This window comes from Dryobates pubescens, chromosome Z, assembly GCF_014839835.1.
Source record: "Dryobates pubescens isolate bDryPub1 chromosome Z, bDryPub1.pri, whole genome shotgun sequence".
Lineage (NCBI taxonomy): Eukaryota > Metazoa > Chordata > Aves > Piciformes > Picidae > Dryobates > Dryobates pubescens.
Window position 1 is genome coordinate 78,951,721 of NC_071657.1, and position 25,493 is coordinate 78,977,213.

At 49.7% G+C, this 25,493-nt stretch overlaps 1 protein-coding gene across 1 annotated transcript; it reads right to left on the reverse strand.

Annotated features, from left to right (window-relative positions):
- On the reverse strand, positions 1-25,493 carry FRMPD1 (FERM and PDZ domain containing 1). The gene is made up of 15 exons (XM_054178537.1): positions 25,287-25,493; positions 24,373-24,530; positions 22,520-22,622; positions 22,129-22,174; positions 19,585-19,692; positions 15,496-15,591; positions 11,845-11,970; positions 10,450-10,569; positions 10,028-10,164; positions 8,656-8,782; positions 8,207-8,302; positions 6,810-6,992; positions 6,253-6,400; positions 4,791-5,606; positions 1-2,663 (listed from the first exon to the last, which is right to left on the reverse strand). The coding sequence occupies exons 1-15, from the start codon at positions 25,385-25,387 to the stop codon at positions 394-396; spliced, it is 4,635 nt and encodes a 1,544-aa protein (XP_054034512.1). The 5' UTR covers positions 25,388-25,493; the 3' UTR covers positions 1-393.

Below are 25,493 nucleotides of genomic sequence, written 5' to 3' on the forward strand. Positions count from 1 at the left end.
AGAGTCTACCTGGAGAGTAAAGAGCAGGAGGAAGGGCAAGCCAGAAAGCTCCTGTCTTTCTCCACAGGTGACAGAGGGGGACTGGAACAACACCTGGAGAGTGGCAGCTTTCAAGGTCTTTGGGAGATGAGGGACAAGACCCAGGCAGGATACTTAAGCCACTGAAGTTTGCATATAAAAGAGATCATGGAATTGCATAAAGCTGGACTGGGGGGCAGCAAGCATATCCCCATGACTGCCCCCCCAGGCAGGACGGGCAGCTCTTGGTGGCACTAAGCATAGGCATGTCCTGTGGGGTGAAACAGCCCACAGGAGAGAGCCTGAGATTGGATTGAGGGAACATGGCTGGGCTCTTCCCCACCCTGTGCACTTGTGTGCCACCTAACAGCCGCATCACAACAATGGTTGTGCCCTGAACTGCTGCAGGAGACAAAACATGGCAGCAGTGAGGGCTGTGTGTTGGCGGGCAAGGAGCTTGGCACCCAGATCCGGGCAGCTTTGCCTGTGAAGCTGCTGGTGAACAGCCTGCACAAGCTGGTGGTAGGTGCCCACCACATCCACCAGTGCAGCCCCAAGCTCTGGCTGCCTTTGCCTGCATATCTGGCAGTGTGTCACCTGGAAGCAGGCCACTGCCAGTTGAAGCAGGTGGTCAAATGTCACCCTCAGCACCTCCTGCAGCTTTTTGAGGGGCTGCTCTGTTTTCAGGAGCTCCTGGCAGCTGGACAGCAGGTCCCGGGAGGCTAAGCCAAGGGCACCCTTGCTCTCAGCACCCTGCTCTGCACATTGATCTTGCAGATGGGTTCTTTGGTTCCCAGAGAGCTTCTCCACAACCTCCTGAAGCTCTGTGGTGTAAGCTAGGATGCAGGAAAAATCTGCAGGGCTCATCTGTGCTTGGTCCTTCAGCTGGCTGAGGGCTTGGATGTGAGGATCCTGCCCTGCCACAGCCCTACCAATGGACATGGGGTAACAGCTCACAGGGATCCCAGGAAGACTACAGCTGCTGGGTGGTGGGGTGGTGAGTGGCCCCAGAAATGTGCTACACATGGGGACAGTGATCTCATGTTCCCCCTTGTCATCAGGCCTATGGAAGCAGCTGATGTAGGACAGGTGACAGTTGCACTTGTCTGTCCCAAGCTGTGGTGATGTCTTCCTCTCTGTGCTGATCATGATGGGGTCAGGAGGTGTCTGCTCATTCATCTTGTGGTTAAAGCAGAGGAAGGAGTGTTTTGAAGCCTCATGGTCTCCTGCTCCTTTCCCCAGTGAGCCCAGGGGAATTGTGTCTGAGGAAAACCCAGGAGAAGATGCAGTCAGAAGAGAGTCTTCCTCCACCTCAGTAGTCTGTTCTTCATGAAGAGGAGGCTGAACAGGCCACAGCTGTTTGTGAGCCACATTTCCTGTATCTTTTTCAGGCTCTCCATCCAGCCCCTCCCTGCTTACCACCGCTTTCTCAGAGGGTGGTCCAGCTGGACATGATGGCATCTCCCTTCTGACAGCATCTGCCCCCAGACAACCACTGGTCTTCTGAGAGGCCAAAAGCTCTTGTGGGTTATCTACCCTTTCCTGAGATGGGCTGGGTGATGTGAGGTCTGTCCTCACCCCAAATGAGAGCCAGGACAGGCGAGTTAGAACCCCTGAAGTGCTGCTGCAATCTGCCAAGAGCTGGCTTGCCTCTGGAAAGCCCACATGGTTTTTGTTGTGCACCTTCCAGAAGGCCTCCTTCTTCACCACTTGTCTGCTTTTTGACAAGGGACTGTCACTACTGTGTCCAGCACAGATGTTGTCATGGGCTTTTCTCTCTTCACAGGGAGTTGGCACAAGCCCCTTGGACAATGCTTGCCTCCCAGCAGTATTGTCCTGGGCCACCTCATGGAGAGAGGCCATGCTGGGGCCATGAGCTGAGGGTGGCAACATGTGTCCATTAGGAGGGTAGGTCACCTCTTTGCCCAGCAGTGGAGGTGCACCACCAGCCACTAGGGCTGTCATTACCTCATCCACTTCCTCCAGTGCCACTTGGGCCATTGAGCCTCCAGTGGCTTTGCAGCTCTCCTCACTCACCGCATTTGTCTTCATAGAGGAACTTTCCTGGGCAGTTCTGCTTTGTCCTTCAGGAAGGAGCAGAGTTTCCTCCATGGACAGGAAAGGTGGATGTACAGGCTGGAGGCCACTGCCCACATGTGTGGCCACTCCTGCACTCTGCTCTGTGTGCTGGCCACCCTGCAGCTGAACAGCTGAAAGGGAAGAGATCGCCAAGTCAGTCACTGACTTGGTTTCCATGGTGTCGGGCTCCATTTCCACTGGGTCAGGGGAGGCATTTGTGCTAGCACTGTCTCTTTGGGCCCAGGTGGCAGCAGGACATCCCAGGTCTGCATCCTTCTTGGTGATCTCTGAAGCAGGGGAAGCTGGTGGCTGAGCAAGGAGTGGGACAGTTGGTGGCCAAGAGCAACAGCTCTGCAGAGAGCCTGGCAAAGCCAAGGGGAAAGTGACCTGTGAGGTGTAATGAGTCTGCAGGAAAGATCTCCTCTTCCTCAGGCTCTTGGCGTATGCCAGCTCCTTCTCCCTTGCAGTCTGCTTTGCCATCACATTTTCTTCTGAGCTGTAGCACCTTGGCTTCTTTGGGATGCATGAGCAGTTGTCTCTACCCTGCCAGGATGTCACATTGAAGCCTGCTGGCAAGAAAAAACAAACCATGACAGTCAGGAAATAGTCCTGGGCAGCAGAATATCTGCATCTCTGCAGTGGGCCAAAAAGCTCTTAACACAGGTCCTGTAAGGAAACTCTTCCATGTTATCATCAACTGTGTCATGAGAAGCAGGGTCTGAGCCTGTGGCTACCAAGACTGCAGTCCAGGACCTGTAGTTTGCTGATGTCACTTGAGCTGACTACAGGTATAGCTGTAATTCTCACCTTAAATGTGGTGATAATAGCAGCAGCTACAGAGAGCACTGCCTGCAGCTGGAGATTTATTAACAGCAAATAGAAACATGATCAGAAATTCCCAGCCTGGGTATTTAAATGATAAAAATTAAAGAGATTACTGATTTGTGCTTGATCACTGTGTTGTTACTATGCATGAATGTTGTGAGAGTCTAAAATCTTGTCTCTTCTGATGTGACTCAACAAAGATAAAATCACCTTTGCTGCTTGCCCAGACAATAGCTGATGTGTATTGTGCAGAGCCACTGGAAGGTGCAAGGATAAAGATTGCTCACTGGACTACAGCTGCCCTGACAACAGTGGACCAAGGCCACACAGATACCTTTGGGAATATGCATAAGACAAGACCATCTCCACCCATCAGGTGCCCTGCAAAGAGAGAATGGTGAGACAGTGGATTCACCACCTGGCCCCTGAGGTGTATTGGGTGTGTGGGCAGTGAAATGGAGAGGGAGGAGGTGGAGCCCCCCCCCCCCCCCCCCCCGTCCTCCAGACCCCTGTCCAAACACAAAGGAACACACAGGAAGATTTCCTGGGGAACAAAACCTGGACACTTACCTAAGGACAATTTCCTGAGGGACAGTACTTGGACACATACCTAAGGACTAAAAAAACTGTATAAAAAGGCTTGAGCAACTACTGGCTCAGAAGAAGAAAAACACAGGAGAAGGAAAACACAGGAGGAAAAGACCTGGACAATGCTGCCAAGAAGGAAGAACAGAGAGAATACCAGGACAGAGACATCACCACATAGCTTGGGAGAAGGAGACCAAGAGGAACCCTCTCTCCATGTCCTAAGTTCCACCAGCTGCAACTCCTGGAGCTGAAGAGGCTGCTCAGAGGACAACACACCCAAAGCTACAACACCTTTCCTCCACAGACTCAAACTGTCTTGGGGGGTGAGTGGTGTGGTAATATAATTCCTTTCCTCTCTCTCTCTTCTCTTGCCCACTCTCCTCTCTCTCTCCCCTTCTGATCCATCCCCTTTATTCTGTTCATAAATAGTCTCAAGGGCTGTTGATATTTTGGCCTTGTCTGTGCCTCTTAATTTCACAACACAGGAATATTTAAGAGGACTGAGTCTCTCTCCCTCTCTGGGCTGAGGCAAATACAAAACAGATTCTTAAGAAGTTCAGTTACTGTTAAGAGAGCTAACTGCCTCAGAAACAAGAATCCTCTCCTTTCTGAGAAAATGAACCCATCAGGGAGCTGCTCAGCCTCAGGACTCTGGCCCCTAAGTAACATGCCCCTGACCCAAAAACTGTTTTTGACCTTATGGGTGCATGGAACAACAAAGTTTGAGGGCTTTTAGCTCTCCTCAGCTTCAAGGAAGACAGCAGAGAGGAGGTACTGCATGGCAGTGGGAATATTTGACATGCAGCTCCCTGTCAGTTACAGGACAGGCATCTTCCCCCAGTTCAGTTTCTGGGGCTTGTCACTATTTCCTCACTTCTAGAATCAGCCTGCACAGAAGGATTCAGAGAACATAAGTCCTGCGGCGTACTGGCTTCAGGATCAGGCAGAGCCATGAATCACTATTCTCAAATTCCTCCAGGAGCAGGGGAACTTCCCATAATGCCAAACTTAAAAGCCAAGTATATATTTTTTTCTGGGATACAATGCTTGGAAGTGATGACAAACCTCCCTGCAAACTGCAGTTCTGACTCCTGTGTGTACATCCACTGTGTTTCTGCTGAAAAGTGGCTCACAAAGAATAGGTGTTCAAAGGTCCTTCAAAAGTCTTGGGAAAACTAGGAAGAGCTGAAAGATAATCCCTTCAGGAAGACTGAGAGGGGAAAGAGGCAACACTTCAGCCCAGGGGTGTAAGGAAGGTGACCTGTGGTGTGTGTGTTTACCTGCCAGGGCATCTGGGGGGCTGAGCCTGTCTGCAGCATCATAGAACTCCTCCTCAGAACTGGTGTCACCAAAGCCTGGAGGTGGCTCCTGTATGAGATCACTGGCCTCTGCTGCTGGCTCTGCTCCACATGGTGCCTCTTCCTGGGCAGACACATCTTTCCAAGGGTTTCTTTGAGGGCTGTGACTGGTACTGCTCCTCTCCACTCTACCTGCAGGGGATGTGCTGTAGCACAGGCTGTAGTAGCCCATGGTGTTTCTCTCAGGCAGTTCAGTCTCCAGCACAGACACACCAGTGTCCTCCCCTCTTTGCTCATAGGGGCTGCATTCACACCCAGGCTCCTCCACATGTGGTACCTGCAAGAAACAGAAGTAGTCTCTGGATTCTGCCTTGCTGGAGCTTCCTGCAGAATGAATGGGGGAGAAGGTCTTGTCTGAGCTGCTCATCTCCTGAACTGTAGGTGTGTAGAAGTGGAAGATCTCTGGTCTGGAGGAGAAGTAAGCTTCCAACTCATCTTCCTCTAGTGCATCCATAGAGTCACTGGAGCCACTCGTCTTAAATCCCCTGCTCTCTGTGTTTGCTGAGTCGGAAGCCTCAGACGTGCTGTCTGCTGTGTTGTCTGCCCCATCACACTGATCACTTCCTCCAGCTTGGGGTGTTGTGCTCTCCTCCTGCAGGCTATGGAGCTCTCCCAGCTCCTCCTCATGGCACACTGGATGGATGCTGCAGTATGCTGTAGCAATGTCCAAGCCGTGCTCTGAGGAGGAATCAAGCTCCCAGGAGTCTTCAGAGTCACTGCCAGTTCGAGATTCGTACCCTAGGATTTAGAGACATCTATCAGCCTGTCCTTGGTTGTGGCAAGGGTGAGCAGCCATACAAGGGTTATGGTCTTGTCTGCACAGCAGAGACTCAAAGCCCAGAGAGCTATGCCCTCCCTTGCTCATCAGGGAACAAGACTATGCAGCCTGACCTGCAGGACCACAACCCACCAGTGGAGGCCCGGTACCTCCTGCTTGCTTTGCCTGGTTCTGCTGCAGACGGAGATGCAGAGCAGCAGCAGTAAAGCCTCAGCCGGCAACCCCTGTGAGACTGGAGTTCTCCTGAGAAGAGACAGGATGCCAAGCAAACAGGTACTCTCCCTCCTGGCTGAGGGGTGCCAGCAGAGGGAGGCTGTTCAGGAGGTGGGTAAAAAAGCAGGAACATTCAGGGGCAGTTTGGCACTGACATGGCAGGCACCTGGCCTCGGCTGGCAGTTACTGCTGCTCTGCACCTCTGGGGTGCACAGAAACCTGGTGCTGTCTCACCTAGGCAGGCAGACAGCAATCTCCAGTGCCACTGCACACCCCTGGCCTACTGCTCTAGCATGATGCTAGTCCCAGAAGGGAATGACAACCTTCAAGGTGAAAGATCCAACCACTTCCTTCCCAACATCTGTCAAAGAACAAAATGTCTTTTTTTCAAACCTTCTTCAGCTGACACACGGTGCAGTTGCTGTCTCTTCTCTGCCCAGGTAAATATGGAGACATTTGCATCCACAAAGAGTCTGTAATAGCCAGTGATGAGGCAGACAAGATCTTTTGCACTGCTTGATTCCAGCAGCAGAGTCAGCACCTTATCCGGGGCCAGGGGGAGGGAAGAGTGGGAGGAGAGGCAGGGAGTCAAAACAGCAAATATTGTTTGCTCCACACTGAACAGACATTTCCCATCTCCTCCACCACCATCACTGCAGAGTACTCCACTTTTCAAGAAGAAAAGATGAAGAACAGAAACTACTTTTCTCTGTTTTTCTGTGTCATGTCTCACCGATGGGAGGACAGCAGGGAAAAAAACCACTTTTCTTCAATCATTTTGTATTCTTTCTACAAGCTTTCCATACTCAGTGTGATCTAAACCTTCTATACTGATGACATCATCAGCTAAGTGCCAGACTGTGAGAAGCATAGATGGTGTGAATTGAGTCCCCCCACAATCTCTGTCTCTGATACAGCTACATGCTGGCCATCAGGACAGCGCAGCTCACCTTCAGGTCCTGCAGGTAGACTTTCACCATGCTCACTTTCTCAGACTCCTCAGTGAGCTCCAGCCTGCTGATGTTTGCAAACTCAGCCAGACTCCTCACAATGTTGAGCTTGTTGTTGACAATCTGGCTCACCCCATACTTGGCACCCACCAGCAAGGCAACATACGATTCTCTGTCCTGTAGCTGCAGGGGGAGAGGTGAAAACTGTAGCCAAAATCTGAGCAGAAGCCCATTCACCAGTGCAGGGCAGAGACTCCTCAGCCACCCAACCTTTCATGGTGTCTTTCAACAAGGGACTCTCCTGACAACTGTGCTGCACCAGCTGCAAAGGGAGCCCCTTGCCACTTACAGGCTTTAAGGTCACCTGCTCCTGGCCATTCTCTTCTATGGCTTGGGGACTGCCAGTTGCTCTTGCCCCCCAAGGCAGGTGGCCCCAGAGGTACAACAGCTATCTAGCAGATTCAAAGCTGTGGTCAGCAGCAGGCTGCTTGTCAGCAGTGTCACCTGGCAAGCTGGGCCAGATGGACCTAGAGATACCTGCTGGAGCTGGCTAAAAATTCAGGAAGGTGTTTTTGGAAGAAATGTCAACATTTTCTGTTAGGATCAGACAATTAAAAACAGGAATGAATGCCAATATCATTTGGCAGAAATATTTTCAATTTCCACACAAACGGGAATTACATTACTGCAACCCATCAGGAAGGTCCTCCTCTGGTACAGACCTACCTACACTGCTCAGTTCTCTGTACAGAACAGCTTGTGGTCCACAGTTCAATGCAGATCCAAGCTGGGATAGGAAAAAACCATCTGAGAACCCTCTTGTGGAAAGAGCAGTGCTCTCCTGTGCTGCAAGGCTGATGTGTGGCCAGGAAGAGCTTTTGAAATGGAGCTTTTATGTGCAACAGACACAGACAGAACTCAGGTGTAGAGCCAGAGTCACAACTTTCATATAGACAAAACACACATCATTATTGTGAGGGGTGCTGTGCTGGTCACTCCAGTGGAACTGTGCTGAGTGACCCTAGCAGAATTCTGTACCAATTTTTGTTGTGATAGCTCAGGACAGGAAAAACTGTTGTGACTGGAGCTGGCTGAAACACCATCATCAGAGCTACTGTTACATTTTCTACAAGCATCAACACAGAGAAAGGGAAGACTCACTGTGGCTAGTCTCACATGAAAAATCAATTCAGCAAAGTATTTGAACATTCTTGCTTTAGACAGAGCTTGCTTTGGTTAAGACATGATCTCACTCGCTGGTGAAGAAAAAGGGTTAAAACTGCCTCTCTGTCCTGCCTTTTAGTTACTGCCAAAGTGCACTGCCACAAGAGATGCACCAAGTCAGGCAGTAAGACAGTAAGCCAAAACCCCATGACAAAACAAAACAGCACTCCTACCATCAAGGTGGCATTGAAGATCCTCCCATTATACATCTTCAGGTCTCCCAGTATTTGCAGGTAGCTGAGGCGCACCTGGACTGCCATCAGCATGTGCTGTGATTTCAAGACACACTGGTTAGCAGATGAAGATTTGCAGGTTAGATGATGTTCCTTCCTTACAGGACTTAGCATTTAACCAACACATGTAGCTTGGTCTGGATAGGCAATAGTAGAGGACCATCCCACATAACCACGTTTGCCATCTGGCAACCCCTCAGGCAAACTAACTAAACAGGGAAAAAGCAGGGAAATTGGGGTGCATGGACAGTAGAGGAAGTTACAGGAGAAAAAGATACAAGAAAAGCTCCAAGAGAGGAGACCTACAAAGGAAAGAAATTCCTTCTTTGACCCTTACAGATGCTGCTGCTATCCTAGGAGGCACCTGGAAGCCACGGGACGTGCACTACCTTCTGCCGAGGGTCCAGCAGCACCTGGTTCCGCTTCATGTGGTAGCTGATGGCTTTCTTTATGTCCTTGCCTCTCATGTTTCGAAGCAAAGTTGGTGAGATGAAGTTTTCAATTCCCCAGTCCCTCCTGTCAAAAGATGAGAGGGAGCAAAGGGGGTCCCAGCTGTGCAACATGGAGTCACAGAATCATTTCAGTTGGAAAAGACTTCTAAGATCATTGAGTCCAACCATGATGTCCCACAGGAACCCAGGAATGTGCAGAATAGGCAGAGAAGGCCAGAGGTACCACACCAAGCCCCAGGGTCCTGTTAACACCTCCAGACAGTTCACACAACATGACTACCTCATTCCAATTTACTTCTAGGTGCATCTGTGACTAGGCTTTTAAATACATCCAGGGATGGTGACTCAACCAATTCCTTGGGCAGCCTATTCCAGTCTTTGATAACTCTTTTGGCATAGAAGTTTTTCATTATGGCCAGCCTGAACCTCCCTTGGTGAAACCTGATCCCATTTCCTCTTATCAGTTGTGACTTGTGAAAGAATTAAAACTGGCACAGAGAACAATCCCCACCTGGCTGCAGCCTTCTCTCAGGTAGCTGTAGAGAGCAATGAGGTCTCCCCTCAGCTTCCTCTTCTTCAGTATGAACAACCCCAGGCCCCTCAGTTGCTCCTCATCAGCCCTATTCTCTAGACCCCATCTTCCTTGTCCTTCTCTGGACCTGCTCCAGCACCTCAATGTCTGTCTTGGAGTGAAAGACCCAAAACTGAACCCAGGGTTCCAGGTTTGGCCTCACCTCTGCCTGGTACAGAGGCACAATCACTACCCTGCTCCTGCTGGCCACACTATTGCTGATCCAGGCCAGGATGCTGGTGGCCTTCTCGGCCACCTGGGCACACTGCTGTCATGTTCAGTTGAATGTGAAGCAGCACCCCTGGGTCCCTCTCTGCTGAGCAGCTTTCCAGCCACTCTCGCCAAGCCTGTAACACTGACAGGGGTTGTTGTGGCCTAAGTGCAGGACTTGGCACTTGGCCTTGTTGAAGCCCACATGATTTGCCTCAGCCCATCAATCCAGATCCCTCTGAAGAGCCTTCCTATCGTCCTGCAGAAGATCATCAGTCTCAACTAACTTTTTATGTCCCTGCTTTAACTATAGATCAGAACCTCCCTCTGTTTAGGGACATGCCCAAGCCTTATACTGTCCATATGATTCAAGCAGCTCAGCAGGGTGAAACCAGGGATAGTCTTGAAGCCACCTTGCCCTAAAGTTCAGTCTCTGGTTCAGAGGCAAGCACAGAGCTGATGCCACTTCCAGCTGGCTGCTTCATTTGTCAGGGTTAGTCACAGCAGGGCAGAAATGCAGGAACTTACTCAATGTATTTCAAGGACACTTTCTGAGGCTGAGCACAAGCACAGATCCTCTCCTGTATGTGCAGAGCAGCCAGACGTAATGCCACGCTGCACTTCATCTCCACAGCAAATCGCTCCTGAAGCACATCGCTGCAGCTCTGCAACAAACAGCGCTGAGTCAGCCTGGTGATGGGAGATCAAGAACTCAGGATAAGGCCTCTGACATGACAACCACACATCAAACACAGGGAGCCACTCATTCCAATTTCATTCTCTTAAAGAGTCAGGTTGATATAAGAATTTAAGGCAAATTGAACCCAAATGATCCATTCTTAAGTGCTCTGCATTTCACATTCATGTAACTGAGCTGGCCCAAAGCATGCTTTGGTTTAAAGCAGAAATGAGATCTGTAATTTCTGAACCATGGAATGGTTCAGTTTCACCTGCAGGTAGAGATAGTCAAAGGCAACTGGGTCTTCCTGAAGGAGGTCTAAGGGATCCTTTGGGACAAAGCAAATTCTGAAGAGGCATCGACAGTCATGAGCTTCCCTTTTCTGGACCACCTGCAATGAAGAACAGCACCATGCAACAGCTACTGCTGTGGCCCCTCCCTCCATAGATGCAGAGTAAGCCTGTGGCTTATTGGAATGCAGAGAAATCACTTAAAGTTACTGGCAAGCTGATGGCTGCAGCCTAGCCACTGTCCTTTGTGAGTGCAAGGAGACATTGTGGGTGTTTGAGATTTTATCTCTGGCTCTACTTCTAATTTCTCTTCTCCCTGTAGTAGCTTGGAATTCCTGTGACAGCAAAATTTCATTAAATATCCTTTGATCTCACATACTTGCAGCATGATCAGGACAGATGAAGGGGCAAGCTTCTCTGCTTTATGTTTGGCTGTGAAATACAGTAGCCCTAAGCAGACACTTGGATCATCATCCTAACGTCAATAAAATCTGAAGATCCCTAGGTTCTGTGTTCTCATATTTTATTCTGGGCAGGTCCCTTACAGGGTCACTAACTGAAAAAAAAGAGCAGAAATTCTGAGGCACAGATAGAATAGAATAGAATAGAATAGAATAGAATAGAATAGAATAGAATAGACCAGACCAAACCAGGTTGGAAGAGACCGTCAAGATCATCGCATGCAACCTATCATCCAACACCACCTAATCAACTAAACCATGCAACCAAGCACCCTCTTAAGTCCCCTCCTAAACGCCACCAATGATGGTGACTCCACCACCTCCCTGGGCAGCACATTTCAATGATGCTCAGTGTTTGGACCTCTCTGTGTCACAGTGGATCACCAGCCAAGACAGACCCCAGCAGAGAGATGAGATCCCCAAGTGGGCATATCTCACAGATGAGGTTACCCCAGGGATACCAACAGAGCAGTAGAACTACTGACAGAGCAAACCTCTTGCTCACTGGATGCAAACATCTGACTGAGAAGTTGATCGAAGTGGCAGCTGGCTGGTTAACTCTGATCACCCAGGGTACACAGCTATTTGAAGGCTTACTCAGTCATCTGCAGATAGTCCTTACCTGACTGGTGCACAAAGCACACTCTCCATGGTCCCAGCAATACCAGCCTGTAGGTATTGCTCTGTGGGTTCTCTATGTGGAGTGAGAAACTCCTAAAAGCACCATTTCTCCAGGGGCTCTGGTTAATGCAGAGGCACATGTGACAGGCAGAGAGAAGAGAACACCACCTCCGGACATGGGGCCAGGCTCACTCCTTTAGACACCTGCAGAGCTGAGGTCCCTCTGCGCCCTGCTGGCCACAATCCAGTGCTGGTGCTGGTCCCACCCGCCATGGTTTTGAGTTCTCTCCTCACCTGCTCGATGAGCTCCTCCTCATGCAGCAGGTGGATCTTGGCCACGTTGTACTGCTCCTCCAGAGTGAGTGCAAAGTGTGCGATGCTGCAGAGGGACAGCTTCTCCTTCAGAGTGAGAACAATGTCCTAGGCAGGGAAGCACACAGACTGTCAGACAGAACTTAGTCACAGCTCTTGAGCACTGCAGGCTCACCACGTGAGTGGAGGTGATTCTGGCTGCTGGCAGCCATGTGGGCAGCAGAGAATGGGCAGTGCATAGACACAAAACTCCGCAGCCAAGAACATGCTGATGCTGCAACAGTGAAACTCTTAGTGCTGTATCACAGGAAACCAGTGCCCTGATGATGTTCTGCTTTCTCTCTTCACTGACAGATTCTGAGTACACTGACCTAGACAAACCACACAGGTCTCAAGGTTAAAGGAAAGACTGCAAGTTCATCAGAAGTGGAGGTATGGGAGATGGCAGCCTCTTTGGGACACCAAGCACAAGCATGGCAGTTAGCTGCTGAGCTACCCTAGCTGGAGCAGTAAGAGAACGTGCCAGCCAGGCAGTCAGAGGTCTGCGGTCGGACCCACCCATTTGCACTGATGCCATCCAGCTGGTAGGGAATGGAGTTGAGTGTACTGCAGGGGAAGCACAAAGATAGGGCAAGGGGGAGGACAAGGTAGGGATCTGCTGCTTGCTGTGTGAAGAGCGCAGTAAGATGCCAAGGTGTAACAGGCCTCGAATACATTTCCCTGGCTTGCAATTCCTGGGCTGCTTCATGCTGAAAGCCTTGGCTGTGCCATTTTCAGCCTGCTGATGTCAAGCACTTTCTGTCACCCCTGAGCCAAACGTTTGCTGTTAACCATTCCAGATTTCTTGAAGCTGACAACAGCTTTTGAAGAAACTGCCAAGAACCAGTGAAAAACACCTATCAGTGAAAAAGAATCTGAGAGCATAATGGCAAAACCTCCTCAAATCTGACTGAAACTGCTGTTTCAGTGGTATGGAGAATTCTACCAGGACACTGTAATGGAAATAAACAGGTTTATTTTTGTCAAACAGAAAGCAGTACACAAGGCTTGGCTGAATACGAACTGAAAGAGAACTTCTTTGACTCATTCAAGCCTCCTGAGGTAAGCAAAGCGTTCATCACAACTCAGTTTTAAGCAAGGATTTCTCAAACAGCAGAGGAACTTTTGAGAACACCTAACTCAGGAAGCACTTTGCCCATTTGAGTGTTTCTGTAGGAGGCTGGAGAGAGCTGCACATAACTCCAATACAGAAAAAGTTGTTCCTGAGCTGAGCAAATCAGGTCAAACTTGAAGAGCTAATCCATCTTTCAGAAACTTGCAGGTGGGCATTCAAATCTCTCTTTTCCACTTATCTTCCCTTTCCTCATGCCCTGCAAGTGACAAGACTTGCAGAGACTTACCTGTGTGAGGACTACAACAGCTTTGTGAAGTTTAAAGAATAAACTCCTCCTTTTTGAGGAAATTATTCCATTCTATAGACAAAATCTTGCTTTTCTCAATTTTTCTTTCAGCCTGGAAATCACTGGCCTGTCAACCTCACCTCTGTGCTTGGGAAGATCATCAAACAGATCCTCCTGAAAGCTCTGATGGGGCACATGAAGGACAGGGAGGTGGTTGGGAAGCATGGCTTTGGCAAGGGCAAGTCCTGCCAGATCAAGGCAGTGGATTTCTATAATGCAGTGACTGCATCAGTGGGCAAGAGAAGACCAACAGATGTCATCTAACTGGACTTCCCTGAAGGCTGACACAGTCCCCCACAACATCCTTCTCTCTAAGCTGGAGAGATGTGGATACAGAATTGGCTGGATGGTCACATACAGAGAGTGGAGGTCAATGGCTTGATGTCCAGATAGAGATGGGTGTCAAGTGGTGTCCCACAGGGGTCCATATTGGCACCAGTGCTGTTCAACATCTTCATCAATGATACAGACAGAGACTGAGGCACCCTCAGCAAGTTTGCTGATGACACCAAGCTGAGTGGTGTGATCAATATGCTTGAGGGACAGGACGTCATTCAGAAGGACCTGGACAGACTGGAGAAGTGGGCCCAGGAGCACCTCATGAGGTTTAATAAGACCACGTGCAATGTCCTGAGCCTGGGCTGGGACAGTCCTTGGTACCAAATCCAGGCTGGGTGTGATGACACTGAGAGCAGCCCAGCAGAGAAGGACTTGGGGCGCTGCGGGGGAGAAGCTGGAGAGGAGCCAGCAATGGGCACTGGCAGCACAGAAGGCCAAGGGCAGCCTGGGCTGCATCCAAAGCAGTGTGGCCAGAGCTGGAGAGAGGGGATCCTGCCCTTCTGCTCTGGGGAGATCTCCTGTGTCCAGCTGTGGCACCCTCAACACATGAAGGACATGGATCAGCTGGAGAGGGTCCAGAGAAGGCCATGAAGATGATCAGAGGGCTGGAGAGCCTCTCCTACAAAGACAGGCTGGGAGAGTTGGGGCTGTTCAGCCTGGAGAAGAGATGGTTCCATGGAGATCTTATAGCAGCCTTCCAGTAGCTGAGGGGTGGGGGAGGGAGTCTTTACAAGGGCTTGTAGTAACAGGACAAGGGGAAATGGCTGGAAACTATAGAAGGGGAGACTTAGGGTGGACGTTAGAAAATAATTATTTACTTATAAAGGTGGTGGAACACTTGAACAAGTTGACCAGGATGGAGGCACCATCCCTGGAGGTATTTCAGCTCCAGCTTGATCTGACCTGGTTGGGGATGTCCCTGCTTACTGCATGCAGTTTAAACAAGATGACCTTTAGAGGTCCCTTCCCACCCAGTGCATTTTATGGTTCTATGATAAATGGCTCTGGGGAGTAGCACCTTTTATTTTGAGAATCACAGAACTGCAGGGGTTGGAAGGCAGCTCTGGAGATCACTGAGTCCAATGCCCTGCTAATGCAGGTACCAGGCTGCACAGGAATGCTTGAAAGTCTCCAGAGAGGGAGACTTCACAACCTCTCTGGGCAGCCTGTTCCAGAATGATGGTTACTTGTCCATAACACCACCAAGCACAGTGATCCTAGGGAGGTGGTTTTGCTTTTCCATCAGAAGGGGTCCCTCAGTTTTCATGTCTTGGGAGGAAAATGCTTTCACTAGTGCAGAAACAAGGCTGGAATACAGACAGACATATTAAGTAACATCTGGCACAACTGCACTTGTTGGGTTCACATGATCTCCAAACTTGGACTCCACTCTCCAGGTCCCAAGCCATGAGACTTGTCCTCCCTCTCAGGGCTGCACATTGTCACTGATGTATTAAACAATCTCTTCTGTATTCTGCCATGTGATTTCCAAGGAAATCAACATTTGTGCAGACAGCTGATTGTGCAGCCAGTCTCCCACCAACCTGTCCTCTTGCCCAACTTCAATCACACTTCACAAAGCTGTAGTGGTCTCATAGGCAAGTTCCTGCCAGTTCTGTGAAAATTAGTTCCTGAGAAGAAAACAGGTGAACCAAAGCAATGCCTCCTCTGCCAGAGGAGAATGAACAATCCAGCATGCTCAGCATCAGCTAGCAATCCAGTTCCCATGAGCAGGCCAACACAACCAGAAGGCTGCAAGTTCCACTGCTTGCACTGTTGCTACTGGACTGAATTCAGGTAGTGGAAACAAAGACAGACAATCAAGCATCATTACCTTCACAGTAGTGCTCGTCTCAAACCTGAAAGCCTTTGTCTGTCCATTTTCCAAGTATACCTTGAGAACATTGGGCATACAAAGAAGAGAATTCCCCTGCAGAACAAAAGCAACAGCATTAATCCTTGGACATTAATCCTCCAGGCTGTTCTGCCTGACACAGCACATCCTGGTATAAATGAAAATCTCTCTGCTTTTGCACTTCTCTGCTGTGACACCAAGCTTTATTTCCTGAGTATGCTTCTGGCACGGACCAAGGGAAGGAGCATTCATGAATGCCTTTGCCATCAAACTGCAGCCAGGGCAGCAGTTGCACGTGTCCTGCATGAGCCCTCTGTCCACTTCTCACCTGTCATAGGAGGATCTGGCAGATATTGAAAGCTGAGACCCATCTTCCCTGCTTGTTACCAGAAAAGATGACGTTTTGTTTACCCAAAAAGTCATCTTCCCAATACTGGGCACCAGGCAGCAGTAGCCCCCACACTGACACTTTCTCATTGGCAGCAGCCATGACTTCAGCTCAAGAGCTACCAAACCCCTCCAAGCCAGCACAAACAGAGCTTGTATACCAATGGGAAGGCTGTAGGATTCAGCTAAACATGGTGTAGTGCACTTACTACACATTCCCCAAACATTAGTGACCCTGGGGTTTCCAAGACAGGACATGATGTCACCAGGTCTCAAATGCATGAGGCAAGGCAGTGACTCCCACAGCACCTTCACTGGGTGCCCTGGGAATGGTCTGGGAATTGGCTTCTGTCTTTCTGCAGCTGTTTAGAGCCACACCTTCCAGCCTTCCACCTTACTCCCGTAGCAGAGCTCATCTGCACCTTCATGTTTTCATCCTTCTTCTTGTTCAGTGCTGAGCAGGTTTACTTCTCCAGCCTTGGACTTCCCATTAAGCAGATCTTTCCTTTGTTCTTGGACCAGGATGTTCCTCCAGTTTTACAGAACTGATCTTGCCATGACAATCTCAAGGTTAAGAATGGCATTTGTAAGATAATTTCCCCTATATTTCATGTGCTGTGCAACATCTTATAAATCTCACAGCCTGGTCCCTCTTGATAGAGAGTGCATATACCTTAAAGTATCAAACCAAGCACTTCTGAATCTTGCTCCTTATGCCCCCCCTCCTTGTTCTGTGGTGTTCAAGCCTATGTTCATCACTAAGAAACACTGCTGCTGCTCCTCAGACCAAGCTCTAACTCCTTTATGCTAAGCATCATGAGTACATCACATCTTTGGCAGACTCTGTGTCTGCCATCCCTTTCAGAAAAGCAATGCTGGATTGCACCAGCTGCACACTCACTCTGGCAGCTCACACAGATGTCAGTTATCAAATGAACAAGGCCTTGTACAGCCAGCACCCAGCAGAACTTGAAATCCATACAGAAATTCATATACAAATTAAGTACCACAGCTCTCCTGGACAGATCCAATTAGTTGGCCAGAACACCCAGATGAGATTTCTCTCCTTTTGTGCAGACTCCAAAAGACTGATGAGAATTAATTCTGAAAGCTTCTGCTGTGGCTTAAGCAGCTGTACCCCTCCTGCTTTGTCTGGCACAAGGGTGATTTACTCCATGTTGCAGCTAGCCCCACAGCTTCTAATAATACACAGCCTGATGCTGACCCAAGGGTCCTCAGGGACTTGTCTGTTGCATATTGCTCCATTACATGGAAATACATCATCAGTTTGCAACAGAAAATGGAGGCTGAATAGCACCGAGGCTCATTAACAATTTATGTTCCCAAACTGGAGTTTCAGGTTTCAGCTGCGGAAGGCAGCCTCTGGGCTCCTTCCAGCTGCCGCAAAGATCACCCAGCAATGCTCCATTAAGATGACAAGAGCAGCACATTTACTGAAACAGGAGGCTTTGCAGATTTTCAGGACCTTAATGACCATTTTTTTGTCAGTCCACTGAAAGCAGAGTTCTAAAACACTCAAGCAGAGTAGCTGCTGTCTGTGGAGAAGAGTGGTTTTCCAGAAAGAAGTCATAAACGTGCAAAAGATGCATCTACTCTTCCTTTGTACTAATATTTTACTACTCAAAACAGGGCTCACATCCAGCTGGTGAAAAGGGAAGCTAACACAAGTGGAACTCCAACACCCAAATACATGTTTTTACCTTCATGTTCTCATTAAATTAATGCAAATTACACAGATTATGTCACTCCTCTACACTTGCAGAGCTATGATTACCTTAGCTCAGCAGAGTATTGATGAGGCTTTGCAGCAAGCACAGAGTACAAGTGTGCCCTCCAGAAGTTCCACCTTTGGACCTCTCAAGACCAACCTTGCAATTGAGTCAGTGAATGGCACAGATCTGAGACCTTCATGTGCTGCAACACCAGTGCTCAGTGTCTGGCAGAAACAGCTCCACAGGAGCTCCCAAGAAGGCACTTGGGAGCTATAGGAACAAGCAGAGACTGTTGGCTTTTTAAGGTCTGGCTGTGCCCCACCACCAGCCTTGTCCAAGGCCTCTGCCCAAGGTTGTCTCTGCCTGATACCACTTCCAGTGCACATCCTTGTCTTCCCTGTTCCCTGCCTTATGAGCTCTGCAGCCTGTGTCTCACATCTCCCAGCCACATGAGGGGCCCAGTACTGGTTTCTGCGTGACAGGAAGGGTGTGACCCAGCTGCCATAACGCCCTGGCAGGATCCCAGACAGACCTGCCTTTTAAGATGAGAGGGATGTGAGCAGCACTTTGAATAGCAGAGCTGAACCCTGCAGCAGCTTCAGCACATCTGGCAAATGCTTGGCAGGAAGGAAAGGACACCAGAGCCTGTAGAGATTCACTGGAAGATGTGTCAAGAGTCACACTTGATCCCCTCCTGCTCTGTAGACCAGGCCAGAGAAGAAGCAGTACACGAATGCCTGGAATTTGGCACAGGTGCCAAAGCATGCACACTGTGCCTGTCTATCTGGCTGGTGAAATCCATGGCATCTCTGACTGCACCTCTGCCCTGGTGCAGGGGGAGAAGAGGGAACGCCTGCTACAGGGAAGGCTCTGCCTGAGCTGGGTCAGGAAAGCCTACTACCACCAAAGACAGGAAACAAAGATACAGTCTAGAAGTGAAGAAGAAAAGGGCCTGGTGGTTGGTTCACCATCACTACAAGATGCACAGAAGCAAGATTTGGTCTGCTCTTATGAGAGGTGAGTGAGGGATTTTGAGCACTGAAATTTTTCATTCCAAAGAGAAAAAGGGAAATTCAGAGTTAAAGGTTCCCAACTGACTCCAGTCCATCATAACCACATTGAGCTTGATAAGTCACCATGGAAACATCTAAGAGCTGTTCATACTTCAGGGAAGCTACAAGCATCCTCACTGCTTATCCTATTCTGCTGCAGGCAGACCCATACCTACACAGTTCATCAGTGCTAGAAACCCTGTGAAAGATCTGCAGGACTCATCCAGTGATCTTGATTTGCATAAGAACAGACTGGCTCAGCTGTCTGTCTGTCATGGCAGCATCTCTGAATTCTCTGTGGAAACCCTTTGCAATGATATGAAACACAGCAAGCTGTCACCCCATCACCTAGAGAACACATCATGTTCAACAGCAAAACAGAGTCCCTGTCACTGAATTCTCTGAACATAAGGCTACCTGAACATGGCTGAAGGCCAGGGATTGACACCCCTGCTGCTTTAGAAGCAAATAAACCTGGCATGACAGTAGGATTCACCTCCCATCTTTAGGATTAGGATTTGTTGTGCCCAAGCTTCAGCCTCTGGGGAGATTAGCACTTCAAGAGAGGTCTGTTCCATGCCACAGCTGTGTGATGCTGGTTTAAAGTTTACCTGATGGTAAAATAACAAAAGGGGTACATCCAGGTATTCTCCACTTGTTAAGTAAGCAAATCAAAGACAAAACTCTCTGGAGGTGCTAGCTCTTCCCTCAGACTACCAGTGAGCACAGGAAGCAGGTTAGGACCAGGTGCCTGGATGCATATTCAGGGCAGACTGTCAGGGTGAGGGTGCAGCCCCTCTGTAGGTCCTGCTCATGTTAAACCAGCCCAGCATCTCTCCTGGGAGCAGCCCAGTGTGCAGAGCCCAGGGTGCCCAGCTGCAGCTGCGTGCACTGACCTGCGTGTGTCCGTTCACCAGCACTTCCTCCGCAAAACGCACTTTCACGGGGTTTGTTTTCAGCCTGGCCCTCTTCTCTGCAGTAAGAAACGACGACTTGGGCCCACCCTGAGAAAACAACAGTCTGGGTCAGCAGCTCAGTCTGTCACACCTCCAGACGAGAGGCAGAGATCTGCAGCACAGGCAGGGGTGCAAGGCAGCCGGTGCTGAAGCTGCTCACACCACGCTGCACTCACAGCAATCGGAGCTGTCAGAGTCCCTCAGCTTCTGGGCTTGCTTCAGGCCTTTCTGATGTGTATGGGTGGTTGCTGCCTGCTGAACCCAAACCAGCAACTGGACATGTGTGAACTCTACACACTCCTAATTTCACAACACTTTAACCAGTGTCTGTATTTAGGCATCTCCCCAACTCCTGCAATGATGCCAGGGTCCTGCAGAATGACTGCTGATGTACCTGCAGCTGACCTGCAGTGGGGCTACACAGTATCATGGACCCACAGGTGTAGAGTGTCAGGCAAAGACAGGTGAAATCACCATCAGTGCACCACAAGAACACAGCCATGTGTCTAGCACCTCCCAGCTCAGCTAGGGCTTCTGGAGCATACTTTCATACTATAAGTATGTAAGAATTGGCCATAAATGGCTGTCACATAACCAAGCTTTCACTGTTACAGGGGCCCAACAAACTCAAAAGACACCACATAAGCTTAGGGACCCCCAAGTCCCTGTGCTCAGATGTCCTGCCCTTGTAAAGCACAACATTCCCTAAGAGGAACAGAAGCAGTAACCCTCAGTGTCTCAGACAGCTTCAAAGTAGAGCAGTTCCTACACTCTTGCCAGAGGCACAGGTGCCTCCCATCCTGCCCCAGCCTCATCCTGCCCCAAGACAAGGATGGAGGAAGGGATGCAGGCAAGAGCCTCTGTGCACAGACAGCACTGCCCTACCAGTGCCTGCCAGGACTGGATGAGGCACTTGGTGCCCTGGTTTAGTTGATTAGATGGTGTTGGGTGATAGGTTGGACTTAATGATCTTGATAGTCTTTTCCAACCTGGTTAATTCTACTCTACTCTACTCATTCTATCATGCCTCACAGATGCTCCCAGGAGGGCCAAGGCCTCGCACATCCCTTCTAGTGCAGCCAGAGCTGCCCCAGCAGAGGGTCTGGTGTCCATGATGGGAGGTGTTACCTCTCAGCTCTAAGCACAGCTGCCTTCAGAGTGGGGCAAGAGCCATCCCCAAACCCAAGATCAGCCTTGGCTGTATTTGGAGGTGTCCTTAAAATGACCTGCAAAGAAAAAACAAAAATGGGTTTGTGTCCCACCTGCTTCTCAACAATGCATGAAGGCCTGTGAAGTGCTTCAAATCCCATGAAGCGTTTTCCAAATCCTTTTCTCTGCAAAACCATTACATTTCCTCCCCTTTGGCAGGCATTCAGATCTTGCATAACTAACTCTTAATTTTATCCTTGATCTCCAGAGCCAGATCAAGCACTGGCAAGACTGACAGCTACTGCACTGTGCAAAGGAGATCAGATTCACAGGAGATGGAAACCACTGTTCAGTGGGTTTGCTTAGAGCTTTTCTGGTTACTTTGGCTTTGTGCACATCTTTTGAATGCCAACACCTGGGAAAACTGGAACTGGAAAAATATATTTAATTTTGCCTTTAATGGCTCATTGAATAGCCAAAAAATCTCATGACCCTCAAGTCTGAATCATCCTTGTTCACGAGTAAAAATAAAAAGCCTTCAAGCAAACAAAAAAAACCTCCCAAAATGCTTTCTGGGGTTGCAGAGGGAAAATTCCCCTCAGGCCACTTTCATACATTGCAAAAAGCCAAAAAGCACACAGACCCAATTTTGTCCTTGCTTTGCAGCTCAGCTTTCACACACATCGAAATCCATGTGGATAAACATGTGCCTTCTGGGGAGTTTCATGCTACAGGAATGAGCAATCAGCACCATACTAAAAATTTGCTTCTTTTCTCAAAGTAGGATACACACTCAGGTCCCAGCCCTTTACCAGACAGTCTGCATTAAAGAGGACCAACTTTTCCAGCACTCAGAGAGAAAAACCTGAAGGGCTTCCAAGGAACACTGAGGATGGATGTTGGGGCCTGCAGCCTTGGCACTTACTTTTACTGTTCAGGGGGATCCCCACAGCCCAAACAGCCCCAGCACATAAAGAACACTCCAGGCTGAGAATTCTTGGTGGCTACAGCTTCCTGAGGAGTCGTACCTTCATCCCAACTGTTGTGGTCTCCTGGTCCCTGTAGAGCCCACCTGGGCTCCAGCCAGTGAGGGAGCCTTTCTGTCAGGCAGGCTCTGCAAGTCACCCTAGCTCTGCACCCAGGGAGCTGTGAGGATTTACCACTGATTCTCCCCAAAATCTCCACACAGAGCACCCGTGAAAGCAGAAGACCCTCGCGGCTCCCTTGTGGCTTTGACTGGGCCCTTGTGTCGTGCATGCCAGCCCAGCCACCTCACCACCCCTGGCCTCCCATCTGGGGCAGTGCTACCAAGAGTGCTGAAGAAAGACCATTTACCAATGTGCAGCGAAGGATGGTTAGGAGGAGCTCGTCACCGGCCTCCCTGTAACAGAGACATGCAGTCAGCCAAGGCCATCAGCTGCCTGCACCCTCCTTCCCAGTGCTGTAGCAGATGGTATCATCAAGGCCTTTGGCCCCTTCACACCCCCTGCAAGGGTCTCAGCCAACACTGACATAGCACGGACATAGCAAAGGAAAGCAGTGGCCCCCCCCAGGCCCCCACTTAGCTGCAGGACAGTCTTGTCCCTGTGGAACAGGATCCACCCAGCACAAGACCTGAGAGGCAGCGAGGTCCCCACAGAGCCGTGCATCTTTGCAGTCTGGTCCCCCACCTCTCCTCTCACCCCTCTGCCACCTTGTCCCCGCAGCGGGCCATGGAGCACCACACCTGATGATGTCAGCCGCTCGTTCCACAGACACATCGTCCACCGCTGTGGAGTTTATCAGGAGGAGCTGGTCGCCAGGCTGCAGCTTCCCTTCAGCAGTACTCCCTGTGGGTGACCATCAGCACACCATCAGTCACAGCAGTGTCCCAGCAGAGACACTCGCTGGGAGCTCCTCCTCCCACCTGGCACCCACTTGCCTCAGCAACTGCCTCTGGGTAGCAAAACAAAATGGGGCCAAAGGATGTTTGGGCCCTGATGCCAGCTGGTGGCACAAAGACCTCCTGTGTCCATGCTGCCTCCCAGGGCTGTCCTCTGGCCCCCACAAGCTGTCCCTGTCCCACAGAAGATCACTCTTGCACGTCTTTCTCTTGCCACAGCCACCCACGGTCCTCAGACACCGCCTGCCCTGTGACAGCGGGAGGGCTCACAGGCTCTCTGGGATTGCCCTTTAGATGCCTGCAAGCCCTGGGCCTGCAGAGGCTGCCATGGGCATCTGCCACAGCACTGCTCTCCCTCCATGTGGGGTTTGCACCCAGACCTGACCCTGTGGGTGACATCCCAGCCGCTAGTCAAGTAGGCCAGGATTCAGCACTCCCAGTACACCAGCATCCAGGACAAGGTGCTACCACAGTCCCAGTGCAGGCTGGACTGCCCCCTGCAAGCAGGAAGGGCATAGAGGTCTTCTTAACCATGATGTCCACTAGCAGGACCCACAACAAGTGAAAAAATAGTTTCTGAGCATTCCAGAAGGGTGGCAGCTGCAGAATCCAAGTGACTAAGGAACAGGTGGACCTATGGTCTGGGAAGGATGAGTGTTCATGCAGCTCCCAGAGCCACCAGGCCAGTCTGCTGGCCAAGGCATGCTGCTGAACTCCTCTGCCAGATAGGTTTGGCCACACACCCACCCAGCACCTGCCAGGTGCTTTTAGGGCAACCCTGGCATCAGGCAGCATATAGAAAAGGCAAAACACAGAGACAATAATCTGTAATTAATCACAGGGCTTTTAGCCATGGGCTCCTACAGTAATAGGCAGGACTTAAAAGGACAGGCTTCCTTGTGCCTTAATTTCAATAAAACATTGACCTCTTCTGATTTGGAATAAAGAAAAGCGTAAAAGAAAACCTCCTTTCCCACTTTTTAGACCCCAAGACTCTCAGCTAATTTATCCACATTTCACCTGGGAAGAGACATCAAGACAAAATTTCACTCAAAAGCACTGTGAAAGGAGAGAGGCTGTACTGCAGTGCCTTTATACTAAACATCTTTCAGGCCCAGGCAGCTGGATGGCCATTCCCCAGGCAGGGGTGGGGTAAATAAAAGACAAATTCTGGTTTTGATTAAAAATCTCTGAGCCACCTTAAAAGCAGAGTTATATCCATCCCTTTTATAACTGGAAGAGTTGATCTACCTGACTTGGGCAGAATTTCACCAGGGCTGCCTGCAAACAGCAGTGATTCTCCCCATGTTACAGGGCTGTAAGCCTAGAGAATATTTTCAGTGACAGATCACTGGGTCCACTGCAGAGTAGGAATTCTAAGATTGGATCAAATTCTTCCTTTTCACTTCACATAGAACATCAGAAAGAACTTTGCTTTGAAGTGGTTTTTTGTGTCCCTGAAGGTAAGCTGTGTCCAAGCGCAGGCAAAGGGTTAGTGGTGAAGCTGCCACTGGCTTAGATTTCTTCCATGCCATCAGAACCACAAAGATGTCCAAGCTCTCTGCATGCCACAGGCACACAGGCTTTTGCCCTCAGTATTCAAAGATCAGATGCCAACCAGAGGAACCTGACAAACTCATAAATACCTGGCAGGTGTCCTGAGAGTTCAGGCCTCTTGCACCTGTGATGGTGCTTACCTGCTGCAACAGATGCAATTGTAAGAGGAAGGCTTGGACAAATCTCAAAGCCATAGTGACCAAGGACCAAATCTTTGTACACTGTAACAGTAAGTTTGACACGGCTGGCAGGCTGGCCACTGCCATCACTGGTGCTGTCTGTCATAGACACTCTGCCCCTGTGAGACGAGAAGCCAGTGATGAATTAAGATACAATCAGAAGACACTTTAAGAGGCATATATTTGCACACACACTTTCAGTGGGCTGCACCACTACACAGAAAGAACAGCACTCCTCTGGTACCCATGGGTGGCTCTGCATGGTGCATGCCAGCAGTCATTCCCCAGGTTCCACAGAAAGAGGAAGACAACACACCAGTGACACCAGTTGTTTGTGACCACACTTTTAGCCACCTCAGCTCAGTGGTCACAAGGAGGAAAAGTCCAGGTATATCCCATTTCAAGCCCTGACCTCCACAAATCACAGCAACACCTTTACCCAGAAAGACAGTGAGACAATTTACAACTCTCTGCCAGGGTCCAGAACAGCTTAACTTTGATTCACAGACTTTAGGAAAGCAAAGCATATGTGGGCCAGGATCCTGTGTAAATGGGCCAGTGGCCAATGGGCCAGTGGCAAGACTCAAAGGGAAGCACACCTCATCTTCAAGAAACACATATTCTGCACTGAGCAGTATTGCATGTGAACAGATAACTCACACAACCAGGAGTGAAAGCAGGCACATCAGTCCCTGGAAACCAAGAGGGACGCTTAAAAACACAGGGCTTTTTTCTGGGGATTACTGCATGCATATTCCCCAAGAACAAATGAAACAACAAGCAAGATCTGCAACCTGTGACCACCCCTGCTTGCTGGGGTCCAGGTTGTGCTGTCTCTGATCTTCAAGCACCCCTTTCACCAAGACCATGTTTACCTGGAGGCACCGTCCCGAGAGCGATGGAGCCATTTTGCCACCATTTGCTCTATTCTGCATGCTTTGCGTGTCTGGATTAAGTTAGCCTCCAAATCTTCCATTTACCTGAAAGTTTCAGAAGTCATAGGAAAACAGAATGATAAAAGATAAGAGGAAATATTCCATATGCTGTTCATAGTTACCAACACCAACTCACAACTCTTTTGA

Bases quoted from the DNA above. Each gene is read 5' to 3' on its own strand.
- FRMPD1 (XM_054178537.1), bottom strand. From the start codon at position 25,387: ATGGAAGATTTGGAGGCTAACTTAATCCAGACACGCAAAGCATGCAGA. The intron at 24,531-25,286 runs GTAAACATGGTC...CTCGTCTCACAG, and splicing joins TCTCGGGACGGTGCCTCCAG to GGGCAGAGTGTCTATGACAG. The intron at 19,693-22,128 runs GTAAATGGTCTT...TTGTTTTCTCAG, and splicing joins CCATCCTTCGCTGCACATTG to GGTGGGCCCAAGTCGTCGTT.